Here is a 20,161-nt window from a genome sequence, read left to right as displayed (position 1 = left end):
ATGATTCTCAGATCTTAGCCTCTTGAGTAGCTAGGATGACAGGTGTGAGCCACTGGTGCCCAGCTATTATGGGTGTGTTTTAACTATAACAAAGAATATACTGAATTTCACTCTCCAGTGTTTCTTATTAGAATAGCTTAGTTGCAGAAAACAGCATGATTTCTACTGATTACAGTGGAAAAATAAAAGCTACACTTCCAAGACTTCCGTTAGAAATGCAAATCAGAAGCTGGTATTACTCCAAGTGCTAAGTGAAATATCATTTGCAATTTGTAACTCCAGAAACTTTAATCTGGGCTCTGTATGGTTCTACATGGCTAAGCAGTGCATCAGTATGTGAAAAGAGAACTGAAAGACCAGCAGGTGAAACATCAGAACAACGAAAGAATCTTCTAGAATCTTGTCTCTACTCCCGGTTCACAGCAATACTGAATTCTAGCTCTAGTTATCTGAACCAATTCAGAAGGTTGTTGCAGCAACACCTCTCAATGTGAGGGCAAATACAATTTTATAGGCATGACCGAAAGCCCAAGGTGCCAGTTTTCATGCCTCAGAACACAGAAAGTGCAAGTCTGCATTGTTTTCAGGAAAGATCTCTGAGAAAGTAAAAAGCAAAGATATAGCATTCTGTGACAATCTTTTTCTTGGGTGAAAACACCAAAACCAGAGACTGGGAGAAGTTGTTGGTGTTTGTGTGAGGATGAAGATGAGAAAAGGGAGACTTGGCGGAGACTGGCACCGATGCCCAGTCTCCACCCACTGTCCCGTCCTGCCTCTCAGCAATCTTCACCTGGCCCATGGCCTCCTGACAGAGGCTGTCTTTGTTGTCATGGTCACAGTGGCCATCAGTGGTTTCTGTGCAGAGTGTTGGGTTCTGACCTTAATAAGAATTGGCAGCATCTTCTGCCTGCCGCTCCTGGTCGAACCTGCACACGGTCCTGAGCCATGCCGTAACAAGGCAGCGAGGGTGGAAAAGAGCTGCAGATCCCGCTCCAGACTCTCAGGGAGAGAGAGGGACAGGTTTTTGCCTGTCTGAGGCACTGTTGCTTTGGGTCTTGGTCATTCACCATGGGACTAAAAAATCTAATGTCTGAGGAATATAATGATGTACACTGCAGCCCATTTATCCAGAGAGAAATGAGAAGAGATTTTTTTAATGGTTGGTTATAGCAACAGCAGACACAAAAACTGTATGGAATACAGGGTGAGGATGATTTTGTAGACTACTACAAAATCCTTTTGGTGGTTATCTGCTCTAAATACTTAGTAAGTGAATATCTTTGTGAAAATAAGAAAATTTGGGGTGAATAAGCATCAAGCCGGAAGGGGATGTATGTTGTACATGCATAGCAGTAGAAGACCCAGCATCTGAGTGGCTAAAAAGTTGATTTGCTCAGTTCTGCATCAAGCACAGAAGGGTCTGGATCATCACAAAACAACTCCTAACTAGTGTGGCTGGTTCAGACAACATAGGCTTTTTTCCTGACCTTGGACCAAGGTCACTTTCTCAGAAGGTAGAACATCAGGTTCTGTACTCAGAGAAAGGTGGCAATTCAAGGTGGGAAGGAAGCCAGCACTTGCCTAAGAGCCACTGAGCTACCTCAGAACCACCTGGCCCTCAGGCTGGGCAGCGTGGGTGAGGTCTTATTCTACTGACAAGAGGTCCTGGTGTTAGGGAAGGTGAGTCACCCCTACAAGGAGCTCCCTGCTGCTTATTTTCTTACTTTTCTGAGATAATTTGTGTCCCTGCTGATGTCTGATTATACATCTGTGCATTTAAACCTGTGGTCAGTATATTAAAAGCATATCGAGTGTACGTGTTTCACTGAAATAATTTTCTTCCTGGGATAGATTTTAGTGCTTTCTTAAGATCTTACAAAAACAATCGCTGGTTTCTTTAGAACAACAAAATAGAATTCACATGATGACAGAGCTGGAAAATATCAATTTTCAGACTTAAAAAAGAATCTCTGTTAACATTCAGGATGGAAAGCAGTGTCTGTCCAGCCCAGTTTGGGAAGGAGATTTCTGAGTCGATAGATTTAGCATGGCAAAGATAGTATCTCTTTAATCCTGTCTTTCTACTTCAACTTTTCCCATTGATTAAGTAGCTTCTACACTTTACAAGAGTACAATGCTGCTAACACAAAGGCCCGGCATACCTCCACGTAACAGGATCTTTCTGAATTTTGCTTTGATTTTGATTTATTTCTTTCCAAGTAGAAGCTAGCTCCTGAATACAGCCAAGGGTATCTCATCCTTCATTTACATAGAGAACCAATGGTGGGAATGGTCTCCAGAAGGCAGAGCGACAGCTGGGGATCTCTCTTCTAAGAGGCATCTATCCCAAGCACTTTACACCCTTTAAAGATCCAGCAAGCAATATTCCATCTTATTTCTGCACAAGACTCAATTACAAGAGAACTTTCATTAAATCCTTCAAGTAATCAGGTAATTTCCATGAATGCGTGGGTCAGTCCTCACATTCTCAGAGTGACACGAAGCTCCTACCTGGTAATTTGCTCAAGAGTTCTTTAGGGATTGTGGCATCCTGTCCATGTGCTGTGGTTTGCCTGCTTAGAATAGTTAACAGCGGTCCTCCGATTACAAAACACTCACATCCCGAGAAAACTGGACAGACTGTCACTCGACCTTGAACTCTAGACTGTCTGTGAATGCTGGACAATAAGCGACAGGGCTTGTGGAGAAGAATGCATGTCAAGGGCAACACTGTGTCTTTGTTAAAAAGAGCGGCGGGCAGGCCTCCGGGGAGGGGATGCGGGCGTTCCGGGCGTTCCGGGCGCTTCCACAGAGGAAAGGGAGAGATTGCTTCCTTTGTGCAAGTGCAGCGGAACACCTGCTTGACAAATGACTTCCAGGAGACAGGTGAGCGGCTCCTCCCTGGGAAGCCGGGTCTAATTGTGGGCTTCTCTCTGCCTCGGGAGCAAGAGTGGGTGCTCTGCGCAGATGTTTGGCTGAGCCTTCCTTCTATAGCACTGTAGTCTTACTTGCTATTACTTTATGTCTTGAAAATTAAAAATGCCTAAATAAAATGGACACACACACACACACACACACACACACAAACACTACTTCGGTCTCTAACCACACTATTACTTTTTTTTTTTTGGTCAGGCGTGGGACCTGGGCGCTGTCCTTCAGCTCTTCAGCTCAAGGCTAGCGCTCTACCACTTGAGCCACCATGCCACTTCTGGCTTGTTTTGCGTATGTGGTGCTGCGGAATCGAACCCAGGGCCTCATGCATGCAAGCCACCTTCTCAGCCCTACACTACAACTTTTCAATGGACAAGATTTAGGTGGTCTCCTCAGGGGACCTCTAGGAGGAGGCCAGGGGGGGCTGCTCCAGGTTCTGTTTCCTGGGAGATTCTTCAACTTCCTTAGGTCTCACTCGCTTCCTGTCTTAAGAACCAGAGTCTTTTGATGCTCTAGTGGGGCAAAGTTTGCACCTACTGAATTTCAAAGCAGAGCAGGCCCAGAAGGCACCATTTCCCTAGAACCCTGGATCATCTGACTCCTAGATCTGTGTCCGAACCCTGTAGACCACTAGCAATGGGAGAGACTTGTTTTCACCCAAGAACAGCCTGGTTCCACTCCTGGAGTTGGTAGACGTCGCCCCTCCCGACGGCTTGTGCGAGGCCGTGAGAACTGCATGACCCCCGGCACTGAGTCCCCGGCACAGAGGCTTCACCGCAGCTCGCGACCTCCGCCACACTCTGCCGCTCCGTGCTGGTGTCGGATCGGAGCCAAAGGAGAGGGCTTTGCTTCTTTGTCATTCCATTAGATTGATGCGCCCTGTGCTCACCAATCTCCGTCCTTATACTTAAGGGACCCAGAGAAACCCAACACAATGTGATGGACTGCGAGAACAGGATCCATTAGAACTCAGGTATGCTCGATGTGGCGTTGGAAGGTATTTTCTTGTAATTTAGAAACTATTTCAGTTAATTTAAAACGACACACAAAACCAGAAATTTATCTACTTGTATTCAGCTGTCCAATGTGTCTAGGTGACATATTTCTTAGAACTTATTTTCAGAATGTAAATTAAATTTCCCAGCAGACCTCACTCCCATTATTCTTAAATATGTCATTCAATTAAGTCGGCATGACAGGAGGGTGTGCTTGATTAAAAAAAAAACCCTAAGAAAAAAAAGACTGCTGAGTTGGGCCACACATAAGCCCGGCTCTTTCCTGCGATCAGTAGCCAGGTCTTACAGATTTACAGATTTCACAGATTCACATTCCTCCGACTCTGTCATTTCTCTCTCACCTAAATTCAAGGAAGCAGAGTGCTTGAGATGATTCAGAGTTCTAGTGACTTTAATAATTGGTCAGATTGCTTTAAAATTCTATGATTTTCCTTCTTTTTTAAAACCATTTCAATGGACACATAATTGTACATATTATGAGATACACTGTGGCAACCTAATACATACGTATGATGCGTAGGGTCAGTAGCACTTGATCTTCTTTGCGTTTGGACCTGCAGACTTCTTCTCTTCTAGCAATGCCGTGTTGTAAACTATGGCCACCCTATCAACTCTAAGATAGCTCCTGACCTCAGATACAGTAGTCCCTTATGTTATAAAAAATACAATCTACTTGTTTACACACTTAGAAAATTCAGACATGAGAGAGAGTCACACATGGAAAGTCCTCATTCTTCTACTTAAATATCACCTATATCAATGATTTCTTTAATACTTTCTGGAAAATATTCTATACTTATATGGGAATTGATTTTATTTTTTCTTAATTCTATATATTTAATTCAGAGCATTGTATGGTGTTGTACAGGTCTGTTTGAAAATACACGTAACTGCTACAGTATTAAGGAAATAATTGTTTCGGAATTTTTATCTAATGCAAAATAGTGCCTCAAATATCTTGAGAAGGCCGATGTCTTAGCAAGGTGAGTCATCAGATGCTGTCTGCATTGTTATCAATACAGGGCCACGGCTGTTTGTGCCACCCCTGCCATGAGAGGGATGATTCTGTGATGAGGCTCAACTATCTGGGCTCCAATACAGAGTAAGTTACTTATATTCAAGACAAACAGACTTCCTTTGAGCACTGGGATGCAAGAACCAAGACCTATTTTATTTTTATTTGTGATGGTGCTATCACAAGTGAACTCAGGGCCTGCCTTGTGCTCCTGTTTGGCTTGATTACTCGTGGCTGGTGTTCCACCACCTGGGTGCTGCCTCTAGTCCAGCATTTTGCTGATTAGCTTCAGCCTTGGTAGACTTGGAAATGCCATCCTCTGATTTCAGCCTCTTGAGAATCTAGGATTACAGGTGTGACCTCTGGTGTCTAGCTAGAACCTCCATCTTGACATTGATAAAGTGGGTATCATAAAAGTTGAAATGAACAACCAGCGACTGCCATCTTACTGGACCTGAGGGGCTGAGAATCAGTGCTGCAGTGGGGCTTGAAGCCTCCCAAGAACGAGGTGAGGGTGTCAACCTATCTGGGTTCCACGCCAAGTGAACAGAACCAGGGTGGAGGTGCTGGGTCTTGGGTGTGGGCAGAAGATCTGATGTGCTATGTGCAGTTCTTATCTACAGTGAGGTGAATTCAATGAGTCGAGACCAGGTTCGCAACTTACAGGGACTAAAACCTTTTACACTAATCAAGGATCAAAAATCAGAGATCCCACTTAATTTTTGATTCAGGGAGAGGAAGGACTAACCCAATCTAATAAATTTTGGGATGAAATGAAGGAAACACAATATGGTTCAGTAATACACTGGAATGTCACACAGAGGAAGGAAAGAAGGGCTGACAGGCATTGTCACATAGATGAATCTTGAAAACATGATACTAAATAAAATAGACCAGACATAATGGCTTACAGTGATTCTCCCTCTATGAGATATCTAGAAAACAGGCAAATTGTTATGGACAGAAGGCAGATCAGAGGTCAGCACTGTCTGGGAAGAATGTGGAGTCGAGTATAGCGTTGTGTTTGAGTTGATGAACACTGCTGAGACAGCGGTGATGGCTGCACTCACTGTCCAGGCAATCAGTGCCAGGGAATCGTACGGAAATGAGTATGATGGCAAGTGATGTGGTGATGTATTTGGCGTGAAGAAGAAATGAGAGAATAAATGAAACTGCTCTGATGATCAATTCCACGATCGTGAGTCTGTACGGTACAACGGCAGCTGCGGTGAGGACCGGGAAACATGAAGGGGGAACCTCAGTGAACAGTATCAGACCCAGAAAGCCGTTGCCTAAGGCTGGATGAAGGGAAAACACAGCCCAGACACAGGAAGGAACCATGGAGACCAGGGCCCATGCGGGCCTGCTGGGGTTCTGACTCCCTCAGGGGCCCAGAGTGACCCCCGAAGCGAAACAGAGCCGGAGCAGAGTGAGGCAGAGAGTGTATCAGACATGTCTCTGCAAGGCTTTTACTGACAAATGATGGAAGAACTGAGAGATAATGGGAGGATGAAAACCACAATTAGACCAATGGGATGGTGTGTCACTGTCTCTGGTCTGGGAAGGGTGGAGAAGACTCCACTCAGAAAGCCGGGGACAGCTGTGAGAAGCCCAGGCCGTTCTGGCTGGACTCGAGTCACACCGTGACCATTCCCATCCTCACGCGGGGGCCATTTCTTCAAATGGAGAAACAAAAGTCCAGTCCATGATTCCTTTGTGATGACACAATGTCGGGTTGGGTTAACATTTGATGAGATTGACGCCACCGTCATTTACTCTATGAAACATTTAAGTCTCACATATTCAGTTAAGGGAGACCTTTTGAAAACGAGTTTCCTAACCATGCCCAATCACAAAACATTTCATCCTGTCTTTTCTAACTGATCTGAAGCCCAGGAAATATGACAATGGCAGTTTTAAAAGATTTTATCATTAAAAATGTCTTGAAAGTGAGTAAAACATCTGAGAACAACATAGCAACAACTGAAAAATCATTTTATTAGTTCTCCATGAAGAGGAGAATGTTGTGTGCCTAATGAATGGTTCTGATGCTCTGATTTCACAGGCTCATTATGAGTAGTGGCATGCTACTTAGCACTATGCTCTTCGAAAAAAACAAAACAAAACAAAAAAAACAAAACAAGTGAATTCTTGGAACCACAAGTTGTTTCATGAAACACCTGTCCTACAAAATGTACCAGAGAAAAGGCAGCTTTGGCTCTATAGAGATGAGCAAAGACTGCTCTTGGTATTTCACTAGTTCAAGAAAAATGTGTGTTTGCATATCAAAAGCTTTAAATCCTACAGAAAATAAACGTAGCTAATCCAGCTTAACTCATTCCTCCTAGTTATATGATTCTGAATCTCTGCTTCATCTTTCTGTCTCCTGGGAAGAAAGAAAACCCAAATGGAGCAGCATTGGTCCTGGAGGGCCAGCGTTAATCAAGTTTCAGGCAGATACATGTTCACATTGAACTTTTGAACCGGAAAAAAAAAATCAGTTTCCTGAGAGGATAATGGCTGATAAGATAGGCTCACGATTCCTGCCTGCAACTCCACCCCCGCCCTAAACCATCCCCACCTCACTCTAGTCACAGGTATCATAATCCCTGCCAGACAAACGGAACGGCCAACAGCCCCTCTCCCCATGAATGCATGAAACACAGTCGCCATTTTGTAAATCCTCAGAGCACGATTCAAGACTGCTTGAATCCGTGTTGGGTCGTAATCCTTGCAGGTCCCGAGTACATGTAGCTGTTTCTTTTTCTCTCCCTGGTTTTCTCTTTCATCGACATCTCCACTCCAATCATCCCTCCTACTATCCCACAGGACCCGAGAGGTGTGATGCCCACTTTGTAAAATGCTACTCTACTTTCTCTTGCTCAAAAAATTACTTTTAATTCCATAAAGATTTTTCGTAAGTACAACTCAAGAAGCCAAAGCCTGTGGGTTGGGGGCGCAGGAGCTTCACGTTTGATGATTCTGCTCCTTGGGTGGACATGCTAGTATTTCTCCAGATGGAGTTTGGTCTAAAAGAACTTTCTGCAGGGATGAAAATGGGTCACACCATAACTGCCCTGACAGGAGGCATGTGTCACATGTGGCTATTACACCTGAGGAGCGGAGCTTTTGATTGTATGCAAACAGTCACGTGTGGCTAGATTCAACATGTGTCTATGTTAGACAGAAACCATTGAGACCGGACAAAGGATTTATACTACGATGTTTTCTGTGGAACTCTGCATTATGGACCCTTCTGAGTTCTCTGTAGCTCGTAGAGCTGGAGAAGGGGTCTCCAGGAAATCTGCTATAAAACTGATTTCCTAACATTATTCAAATAGCTAATTCTCATCATTTATTTTTCCAGAACCGAGAACCAAACTCTGCTCCCCTAAGCTAAGTTCCCAACCCCAATCTTACCATTTTGAAATGACAAAATTATTTTGCATTTGTGCTAACTTTTCACTGCTGTGAAAATCAGAACACCTGATTCAAAACAACTCAAAGGGGAAAGGTTTTATTTTGACTCACTCTGTCAGAGGTTTCAGTCCATAGTTGCCTGGCCAGGTTACTTTGGCTCGACTTCATGGCAGAGAGAGTATGAGGGAGCAAAGCTGCTCACCTCATGGAGGCAGGGAAGCAGAGAGTTAGAGTGAGGACAAGGGGTCAGGAAGGGCTGGAGGCCAACTGGCCAACTTTTCTGCAACTAGCCCAGCCTCCTGCAGCCCAGTGAGCTACAAAATCATTAACGGACCAGTCTATTGGTGAGGTTACCAAAGGCTCAGTCTATTGATGAGGTTAATGCTGCCATCATCTGAGCCCTGCTCCACAGCATCAATAGCTGAGGAGTAAGCCTTTTAGTGGGGATATTTCAAATCCCATAACACTATCCTATATTTAAACAAAAATGGGCTTGAGGCAAGTAGAATGTTTAGCATGCATATATACATATATATATATACACACACATATATATGTCTATATGTACATACATATTAATACAAAATATATAGTAATGATTATATAATATATAATAATATGATTTTTCATTCTATATTATATAGAATATACAATTGTATATAAGAATGATAATAATCATTCTATAATAATTATTCTATATATAATCCAGCATACACACATCTATGTTGTATCCGAAAGTGTACACTTCAAACCACAGAACGCTTTCTTTCTAGGAACATTTGCCAATTGATAAAGACTTCCTAGAGGAATGGTATCCAGAACTTGCTTAGGCATTACAATAAATACTCTCCAAAGTGGTCTATCTTTGCACTTCAAGCTGTCTCACAGGCAGAAAGTCTAGCAAGACTGATTTCCAATCTGAAAATGAGACAATCTCAGAGCTTAAATTAGATCTTTGGACACATGTCAAATAAATACAGAATGCAAATTTTTGACATTTCATAACATTAACTTTCTTTAAAAATAAAATGCTTTTGGATGAAGAAAAAAATTTGGTATTAAAGAATAATATGCCAACAACATGTGGTTTCATTCTTGACATGCTGGTGGTCAAGGCACATGAGGAATGGAATAGTCCAGAGATGAATGCTCAGGACCCATGTAGAGCCCCCAGGGATGCCTGCCCTTTGAGGTGTCATCCTGAAGGTATCAGGGTCTCACCCCAGACAGCTGGAGTCTAGACTTTAAATCTGTAGTAGTTCTAGTTTAATCTAGTTTAATCTCTAGGAGTTCCTTGTTCTCTAGGAGAGAACACAATAGAGTTCACAGAATATCTCAACATAGTTTAAATTATGTACTTTTACAAAAAGTAAAACTCTTAAAGTACAGGAAAGACAGCCATTTTCTTTCCTCGTTTCATTATTAAATGTTGACCATCTGCTAACTTTTCATTTCTGAACCTCATATTGAAAAGAGGGCTTTACATCTAATTTGGTCATTTAAGCTTTTGATTCAATAGTTAGTTAGAACCAACATGTTAAATTGAAACCTTTTTGTACAATTACTTGATGATAAAAATAAAAAAATTAAAAAATAGGTCTCTTGTGTGAATGGCTAGGTATCAGCGTGTTTCTTCATCTACTTCTTACAAAATGAAGGGTAAAAATGAGGCCCAACCTTCATTTGATCAAAATTGTCAGCAATATATTAACACTATTGTCATAAGTGGTTCATAATCACCGCAACCAACAAAAAAGCACACGAACTAGGTACCCAAGTCTTTCTAAATCCAGGTTTGCGGAGGCCTCTACAACTTGATCTTATACAATTTCTGAGACCCTCTTTAAGGAAAGCAATGGAAGAAGACACACTTTGTTAAGAGGATACAGAGGGGCCTACACAGGGGAGAAAGCTGGTTAAGTAGATCCCTCATTCCCCAGTAAGTCTGCCTTTGAGCAACAGAAGTTAGTATTGTTCAGGAAAGTGTAGTCAAAAGATGTCTTAAGAGATTCTACTTAATTTCCTTAACCTAATAGGACATTAAAAGCCTTTCCATTTATTTTTTTCCAGTTGTTGTTAAGTCTTGTCCCTGAACTTGTAATATGAAACAGAAAATTATTCTTCCAACTTCAAATATTATTTAAAAGGAACATAATCTTCCAGACATTTGCTATTCCAAGCTAGCATCGAAATAAGATAAAGATGTTTTATTTATGGGAAACTCATGAGGTTGGATCGCCACAGCTCTGTGCAAGCATTCTCTAGTCACTGGGTATAATGCATTCTATATTTTGTTGTTGCCTTCCAGTATTAAATATGTCAACATTTTGCATTGGAATCATAAAAGTTAGTGAGATAGTTCTGATGAATAGCAGCAAGGCCAGAGGAACGGATAATGTATAACATGAATTCCTCAGGAAATCAATTAATATTTTTATGAGCAATAGTAAAAATATGATCAAGGGTTAGCCAAGAGTGAGGTCAGACTGTTTGATCCCTAAATATAATTCTTCGTTGAATTCTATTGTCGTAAAAATATTCTGTGCTGAATCAAAGCTGAAATGTTGGTGCTCGCATGAGTAAGATATATATGTTTGATTGTGCAGACCTCTGCATCTGGCTGTGTGCATCCTGCCTCCCTTCTGAAGGTTTGGGAGCTCTAATTTCTGTGGTACTTCCATATCATGGGTGAATTTTTTGTGGATCTCTGAATGTAGCATGTTGCCGGTACTCTGAAGTATGTATTGTGTGGCTACCAAAACATTACATGCTATAAAACTATATGCAAGTGCCTAAATTAATTTTGAGGAGGTCTTTGTTGAGGAAAGGTAAACATTTCTTTGTTCTCTTCCTCTCCCCCTTCCCTCCCCTGTGTCCTTTCCCCTCTTGCTACGTAGCTCAGGCTGGCCTTAAAATTACAACTTCACTGCCTTAGCCTCTCAAATGTTGGTAATTATAAGGTGTGTATCACCACACCTGACTCAAAGGCAAGCAATTTTAATACTACAATAACTGGTGATTAATAATGGCAAATAAAGTTGATCACTACTTCTGTCACGTTTACATGTTACTATTCACTCATTAATAACTCACTATGTAGATTAAATCCTCAATACATAAATTTGCTGAGGGCAAAAACATAGACTGAGGTTAGGAATATAAAGCTAAGAATGTCTACAACATTCCAATGGGAACCCTAGCAGGTGGTACTTGTTCTAGTCACTCTACCATGGTGACAAGTTTGCAGTGGCGTCACACACTGTCTGGCCTTGCTTGGATGGATCAGCAGTGTCGCCCGCAGGGGAACCCTGGTCTGCATGTGCTGTGTGTGTGTGTGTGTGTGTGTGTGTGTGTGCGTGTGTGTGCGCGCGCACGCACGCGCTCACCCCACGGTGGAGGGATGGGGCACAGGCTCGGGCATCTCATTTCCATCTTCCAGTGGACATTCCTGTATTTCTGAAGAGTGGTAAATCTGGCTTTTTATAGGAGAACCTTCCAGGAACATGAAACATGTCTTGCATATTCATGTAATAAGAGTTGAACTTCTTCTCTCTGTTAACAGTTTAGGAAAATATTAAGTAAAGATGGATTAAAATCCCCCACAAGGGAATCGTACACTATGCGCTGAGAGCCGCTGGTGTTAATGTGGCCACACTTCCTTCCTTCAGGCAAGAGGGTTGCCATCTTTCTGTGAGGTTGTGCCTAATGGCACCTCTTCTTGCACCCCATTCAGTCAAGCTGGGAATTGCTGGCCTTCAGACAGACTGGCAGCCATCAGCACGGCTCCTCAGGAATGCTCACTGGACCCACAGACGTCACATTTCCTGTGTGGTGACCAGAACATGAACAAACTGCGATGTTCCAAAGTACTGTTTCTGAAAAGCAGTCCTTTGAAGGGCTGCAGGATGGGGTGGACATGCCTAATTCTCTGCTGCTGGTCTGGTGCGGTTCAGGGGTAGATTCTTGGCTATCTGGGAAGATTGATCAAATGAACGTCCTGTAGTCAATTTTCCTTGAATATTTGTCTTTTGGGTAATCCTTCGGTTAAATATTAAATAAATCTGCACTTACTCTATGCTAAACACTATTAAGTATAAAACAAGCACACAATATTTTACATTTAGATGTGGCCATAGGAAACTCATTTTCTTTGTTCTGATTTCAGCTTCTTTAAACCACAGTGGTGGTTTAAAATATGCCCATGGGTTCTTTCTTTTAAAAGATAAAGCCCAGCTCCTCTCTTCCTGAAAGGGCCTAGTAGAGATACGGCGGGGTAAGATGATCAAGTTAGATCTGTGGTTCCCTCCTCACTCTCTGTTGGACAGCTTTCTCTGGGGGAGAGCTAGCTGTCACTGTGGGGACAAACAGCCCAAGAAGAAGACAGCATGTGAGGAACTGTGATCTGAGCACGCCTCCCCCATCAGAATGAACACATCCCAGAATGGCTCTTCAGCTCATGAGGGACCCCGAGCCAGAATCACATGGCCAAGCCACTCCTGACAATGAGCCAATAGTAAATATTTATTATGTATATTTAATATTCATCACTATTAAGTATTATATTAACTATACTATATCAGATACTATATTTATTAGATTAAGCTATCTCAATTTGAAGATGTTCCATGGTACTTGGTAACTCAAACAAACTGAAAAGAGTCTCTCCCAAAACAATAAACAGAATTTAAAAAAGAAAAAACAACTCAATGCATAGGCACTCCAGTGGACAAAGGACCAGGCTGAACACGCCATCCTCTTTGATGCACACTTCTTGCCCCTAAACTCTCAATTGACATGGGGTGAAATAACTCGCTTTATTCCTGACACACAATTTCCAATGATTTGGGGCTTAAGTGTATAGGTTACTCACAATGTCACACTGTGGGGCTTATGTTTAGATGTGTGTGTGTTAGTATGTGTGTGTGTGTTTTATTGTTGCTGTTAAAGGAAGATAAAAATCCACAAAGTTTAAAGTCACCTAAATCTTTTAAAGTTCTCTAAGCGAAATGAACAACTCAACACAAGATGGGATGTGGATACTGTCTACCAGTGAGGAAAGTCAAACTCTTAGATCCCAGGCTATGCGAACTAGGACAATGGTACATAATCAGCAGCAGAAGGACACAGTCAGACAACAACCTCCCATGATTGTAACTCATATGAAGAGAAAACATTGGTGGGAATTCTGACCCTGCATTCGTTGCCAGCCTAGGTCACTCACCATCGGGGTGGGTGACACCCCAGCGGACAGTGACCGGGGTCGGGAAGAGCAGTTGACTCTCCACAGCCTCTGGGGCTGGCCAGAATGATTGGAGTTTTCATTCTGATGCGCTGTGCTTGTTAAGATATACACATTTCTCATCCTTTTCTGCTTACGCTCCCTTGCTCAGCCCAGGGTTTTAGGAGACATGTCACTCCACAGACAAGGAGCGCAAGCGGACGCGACACAGGGCAGCTTGTGTGAAAGTGACTGGTGGTGGCCAGCCAAAACTCAGGCCTAGGTTGATAGCCGCTACTCTTCATGCCTTCTTCCATAAAATGACTCACCAAGTTGCGGTTGTGAGACAGATGTTTTCTACGCAGACCAGTGGCATTTTATAAGCACATGTGCCTTTCCCTCTTTTCCGGGCTCTCTGTGCTCTGTATCAGGGCAAGCAACCATTTGGCATCTCGATCTATAGTTTAGCAAGCCGCTTCCTCCTCTCACCTCCAGGCCAGCAGATAAAGATCCCTTCCCATCACTGATCAGGTGCTATGACTTGACCTCTTGGAATGTTTTTGGCATTTCTTATGCTAGCTCCCTAACGGACACCATTAACTTTGGTCATCTTTACTTAAACAAACAAACACTTATGCAGGTCATGCTACCTAGGCCTGCCCAAGAGGTCTCCTTCACTTCTGTCTACTTTAACACAACTTCCCGAGCCTGCTGAACCACTATGACTGTGGTTCACAGCATCTCTGAATAAATACTGCCACGAACAAATAAAGCAGAAAATCTTCATGCAACTATAGCCCTTCCCCAATAAATACATATATTTTCATATGTGGAGCTGTATGGAAGAATTTTTAAAAATCTATTTCCTAAATATCTATCTATCTATCTATCTATATAGATAGATATATTCATATATATATATATATATATATATATTCACAGATGTTTGAGTCCAAAGGTAAAAATCAAAAATAGAATCACAGCCCATTCACAAAAGCAAAGACAAGTAGCACAAACACCCAGCTTCCCGGGTGGTCAGTACTCACCCCACAGCCCAGCTTCCTGGGTGGTCAGTACTCACCCCACAGCCCAGGCTGTTGCCCCCTTCACAGGTGACTCTCCTCTGGCCCTGCTCGGGCAGCAGGCCTGCTCCACAGCCCGGGCGGGGGCACAGCACGCCCCCCATCTGCAGCACACATTCCTCCGCCCCGTACTGCTGGTACCGGTTGTACTGCAAGAAACAAAGGGCAAAGTGAGCTTTCAAAGTGACAAGAGCCAACTAAGTACACAAAGTGATCGAGGACTGAGTATCTAGTGATCGAGTACCAACTAGGTACACAAAATGATATTGAGTACTAAGTATACTGACAAGGTGAGTATGTTGCCAAAGTAATTGAGAATCTAGTATACAGATAATGTAATGGACTGTGACCGCCAAAGGCTCATAGCATTTGAGTACAGGATTTCTTTCCTGTCCATATTAGTAGCCAAGGGGTATGTGTGCAGTGTGCGTGTGTGTGCGTGCGTGTTGGGAGTGAAGTCAGTTCAGTCATTATTTCTCGCCTGTTTGTACTCAAGTTCTATAACCTAACACACAGGTTAGTCAGCAGGCTGGGCGGCTCGTTGGCAGGTTGAATTTGGAATTTAGAAGACAGGAGGTTGTGGTGCACTCTAATGTCAGCAGGCTCTCCCCCATCTGCTCACTTCTCTGGTCCTGAGAATGGAAGAAAGACAGCCTGGCCAGACCTCTGCACACAGGCTGATGGCCCCCACACAGGAACCTCACAGAATCTTCCCCATGGCGGAGTCTGAGATGGCACATGGCTGGAGGATTAGAATGCACGGATTGATGGGTAATGCATGGATTGATGGGTAAGGCTCTCCAGAAGGAGTCATAATGTAGGTGGTAATGAGTGCATGAGATGAAGGTATTTTACTGAGTGTAGAAGCAATTTATATAACTCAGAGGTTAAGTATTGGTGATGTCTATGGATTTCTTTTCTTTTTCTCTTTTTAGTGCTGAGACTGGGTCTCTGACTAGGTCCCTGCTGCTTTTGCTCATTGGCTAGTGCTCTACCAACTGAGCCACGCCTCCAACCCCATAAAGCATTGGCTGTTTCTTTTCTTTTTTCTCTTTAGGTCCAAGACTGTGACTGGAACTTGAGCCCCTGGATTATGTAGAGTCCTTGGATATAAAACTCGCCTGGAGCACATCCTAAAACACATGCTGGGACCTGAGAGTCTGTGTGGGTGATCTGGGCTTCTCCATGCTTCGCCTGTGTCTCTGAATTCCCTGCATCCTTGAGTATATGAGTAGCACGTGACACGAGGTGACATCTCTGATTCTGGTGAAGTCTGCTTTGCATTACAAATCTCTGACTCAGTATCTTACAAACCCAGAGCCGAGATGAGACACTGCACACTGTGGAGCCGTGGAGAGATAAGATGCCAGCCCCAGAGACAGAAACACAGCAGCGGCTGGGGCAGGAGGAGGATGAGGAGACCACAGGCCCAGTGAGTGCCAAGGGCACACAGCCCTCAGGGAGGACCTGGTGATGAACTCGTCCAAGGCCACTGCAGAGCACTCACTGGTGTTAGAGATGCAGCTTGCATTGTGACAGGTGAGGGCTACTTCGTTGTGGTTCTGTGGTCTAGGGCCTTACTGGAGACATCTGGGGAGCCGGCCGGGGCACAGTCCCCAGCAGCAGCTACAGCTACTGAGGCAGTGGGACTGTAGAGGTTTTTCTGAACATGAAGACATGAGAGCATGTTACTATTCTGCGGGAAAAGACAGGGGGTGGGCGGGCAGTGGGTCTTGTAGGCTAGAAGTCCTGAGCTGGCTGGAGGGATGCAATTCTACAGGGTATGGTGGGTGTGGCCTCAGCTAGGGCTTGACTCAGGAGTAGACTGGCAGAGGAGGTGCTGGAAGCTTTTAGGGGGCAAAGGAATCAGCTGGGAGACAACACAGGTAATCTCAGGTAACATCACCCATGCGGCCCTGGGGTCTAAAAACTTCCTCAAATTTTCACATTCTGTCTAATCTCACCCCCAATGTTTCTAATAATTATATGACACTTATATCACAAACACATATGGTCACCTCAGCCATGATCTCTTCCTCCTAATCCTCACGCAGTCTTAATCCACCCCGTGTCTGTCTGTCTGTCTCTCTCACACACATACTTATCCACTACTATTAGTTTTATGTTAATGTAACTTTTTTTGTTTGAAATGTTCTCTCATAAACTTCTCAGGAAGAGTTCATGAGAAAACATTCATTGAGTTGTTATACATTAAGAGTTTTAATAGTTTTCTTGGGAACATTATTATTATTATTATTCATGGTAGTGGTCCTAGACTCAGGGTTTGTATCACTTTAGTTAAAATTCCAGTCCTTTCACTTTTTTTTTCTTGCTGGTTGTGGGGCTTGAACTCTGGGCCTGGGCGCTGTCCTTGAGCTCTTCAGCTCAAGGCGAGCACTCTACCACTTGAACCATAGTGCCACTTCTGGTTTTCTGGTGATGAATTGGAGATAAGAGTCTCATGGACTTTCCTGCCTGGACTGGCTTTCAATCTTGATCCTCAGATCTCAGCCTGCTGAGTAGCTAGGATTACAGGCGTGACCCACCAGTGCCTGGCCAGTTTCACGCTTTTGGTGGGGGCTTTACTTATATGTGATCCTCTTACCTATACCTCCCTCATGGCTGGGATTGCAAACATGAGCCAGCATGCCTAGCTTGTTCTTTGAGATGAAGTCTTGCTAACATTATTATTATTATTACTATTATTACTGTTGTTGTTGTTGTTGCTTGGGTTGGCCTTGAACCACAATGTCCCCATCTCTGCCTCTCTAGTAGCTGGGATTATGGGCACCAACCAGTATGCCTGGAATAGGGCCTTTGCTCTTAAAGATAATTTTGACTAAATATAACATCCTGGATTTAGACTTTTTCCTCCTGGAGTATTTTAAATATATTACTTCATGCTCTTTGGATATAAAGTGTGATGGACAAATCTGATGGTAAACTGCTGAGTTCTCTCTTGCTCTCTTTTTTTAAAATAAGTGAAATGATCTTTCTTTGTCCAGATGCTTAAGGGATTATCTTCCTTTGAAGATAATCTTTCAAACCCAGGAATTTTCTTAGATTCTTTCTTGGTGCTGGTCATTTTGGGATCAGCTTCGTGCGCACACAGTGAGGAAAGTCAGCCTGACCTTCAGGCCTAGGATGCGCTCTGCTTTGCTGCTCTCAAGTTTTAAAAATATGATTTCTAGTACACAAAATATTGCGTTTTCTTTAACTGTGAAATCCATCAGCCCCTCTCAGAACTCCACCGTTTCTATTTATTTCTGATTTTTACAAGTGTAAGTTTGACTTGACTTCAGGCAGTCTGCCGCTCTTTGCTTCTGTGTAGTTTCCAAACCCTGGCTGGCTATTTCAGCTTGCGTCTGTGTTGCGCTCGCGCTCACTGGGTGGGGTTGCGTCTGTGGGGTTGCGTCTGTGTTGCGCACGCGCACACTGGGTGGGGTTCCTCTTCCTGCCTCTCTTTTCCTGCTAAGGCTCCCTGGAAGCTCACCGCTTTTCTTCCGTTGAGGCGTTCTTCTTAGTCTTCTCAGGAAATTAGTTTTCCTGACGTTTCCAGCTCTGATCTTCCTCGTCGAGGGCTTTGCGGGCAGTCTTCAACAGTCTGCAGATTCCTGTCACCCCACTTGCAACGAGATTTTCTTCTCCCTTTCCCCCTTCTCTATTCTAACTAAGATGGCTCTTTGGCTCGTGACCTTCTGTGAGTCTCTGGGACCCGAGGCCTGCCAATTCCCGTACATCTGTTTCAGATCTTCTGTCCTCTCCCATATCCTTGTCCAGGTTTCTATGCTTGACATTGGAGACGATTGTCTCAATAGTATATCATGAATATCGTGAATAGTACATCATGAATCCCGTGTGTTGAGTTAATGACATGCAACTCCATGAGGTCTCTATGAAAGAATTCTAATAAAATAATGGCAATGGGAATAGACAATAGAGTGAATCAGGATAGCTTTATCTGTGTAAGTGCTGGGGATGAAGCTCAGTGGTAGAACACTTGCCAGCATCTCAGGTCCCTGGGTTCTATCCCCAGCACTGCAAACAAAAGAAAACAAGAAAACCCCAAAGTACTCTTAAGTATATACCTGTTTTCTCCACCACAATCACCTATTTAACTTTCTTAGATAGAATTGTTTCTTTGCAATGATAATGGAACGATGGCTTCCATGTAGGAGGAAGTTAGCCTATACACAATGGCTATGGAAGTTAGAAATTCACCTTTTATTTTCTTTTATATTGCTTTCTTTTATTGTTAAAAACAGTATTCCTAATTTAGAAGTTAAAATTGATTTGCTAGGAAAGTTCTAAATTTAACTAAATTATCCATCTTTTTTTTGGAATTATCTTTATATAGTTGTACAAAGGGCTTTAAATTCAACCCATCAAATAAATTTGAATTTCTTGCTGAGTGTATTCATAGTGGTCTAAGTTGTTCATGTAAAACAATTTCTTACGATTTATAACTAAATTTTATGAATAATGGAGATTATAGTCTACTTATGATGAAACAAAGAGCAGTTGAGATATACTTCCTTTTCTGAGGGAAGACAAATACTTTAATATGTCTAGTGATTTACAAATGATTAAAAAGTACATATCTGAACTATGCTTAACACTGTCAAATTTAAAAGGAAAACTTTTGACCTAGAACCAGTAATGGCCTAGCATCAGTAGAAAGCTTAATGCTCTAAGGAAAGGATTTGGACAAGTAATTATATATGTCATTAGTGAAGAGCCTGATTTAGCTTCTTTTAAGACATGACCCACATATCCTTAGACTCTTTTTACCTTGTCGCTGGCACAGAAAATACAACTTTATTGCAAACACACCACTACGTTCTTTCTGGCTGACAGGTCAGCAGTGAGTAGCTTATCCATAGCTATCAGTATAAAATATGCAAAATAATGATAAGGAAGTTGATACATGGACTTGCTGTCCAGTTCCTTTGATACTACTGTATCAAATACTGTACAGAGGGGTTACAATTACATGGGCAAGATAATGAGTACATTTATCAAGCATTGTTGCCTCCTCCTTTGTTTCCCCTTCCCATCCCTTCCCACCCCCCCCCCAAAGTTGTAAAGTTCGTTTTTTGACATAACAACTTTTACATCTCATTGTTGCAATGGGTCCACCTGTATCCCTATTTGAACGATTTGTTTTTCCCCTTCCCTTCCACAAATTATACTGACATCAAATACAGTAAAAGCTTGGGTTATACCGTGGGGGAGGGACATACAAAGCAACAAAGAAATCATCTTATAAATGTGTTAGAAACAATCACATGAAAGAAAAAAACATTTGAATACTTATCTTAGGGCTCATTTCCCTAACATCAACTTATCTGACCTTTTCTGCTTGACTCAGACATATACTAATATATTGCAAATAAGGGAAACCATGGGACCTATGTTTCTTTGGGCCTGGCTTACTTCACTTAATATAATTTTTTCCAAGTCTTTCCATTTCCTA

The 20,161-nt window shown here is 42.7% G+C and overlaps 1 protein-coding gene across 1 annotated transcript in view; it reads right to left on the bottom strand.

Moving 5' to 3' along the window:
- Park2 (parkin RBR E3 ubiquitin protein ligase) overlaps positions 1–20,161 on the bottom strand; it is a 1,020,418-nt gene that overhangs the window by 119,535 nt on the left and 880,722 nt on the right. The window contains exon 9 of the mRNA XM_013024525.1: positions 14,685–14,834. Coding sequence (XP_012879979.1) covers positions 14,685–14,834 — 150 coding nt within the window. The remainder of the gene's footprint in view (positions 1–14,684; positions 14,835–20,161) is intronic.

Source organism: Dipodomys ordii, unplaced genomic scaffold, assembly GCF_000151885.1.
Source record: "Dipodomys ordii isolate 6190 unplaced genomic scaffold, Dord_2.0 Scaffold77, whole genome shotgun sequence".
Lineage (NCBI taxonomy): Eukaryota > Metazoa > Chordata > Mammalia > Rodentia > Heteromyidae > Dipodomys > Dipodomys ordii.
Note: the sequence above shows the minus strand (reverse complement) of the source record. Positions and strands in the feature narration are given on the sequence as shown.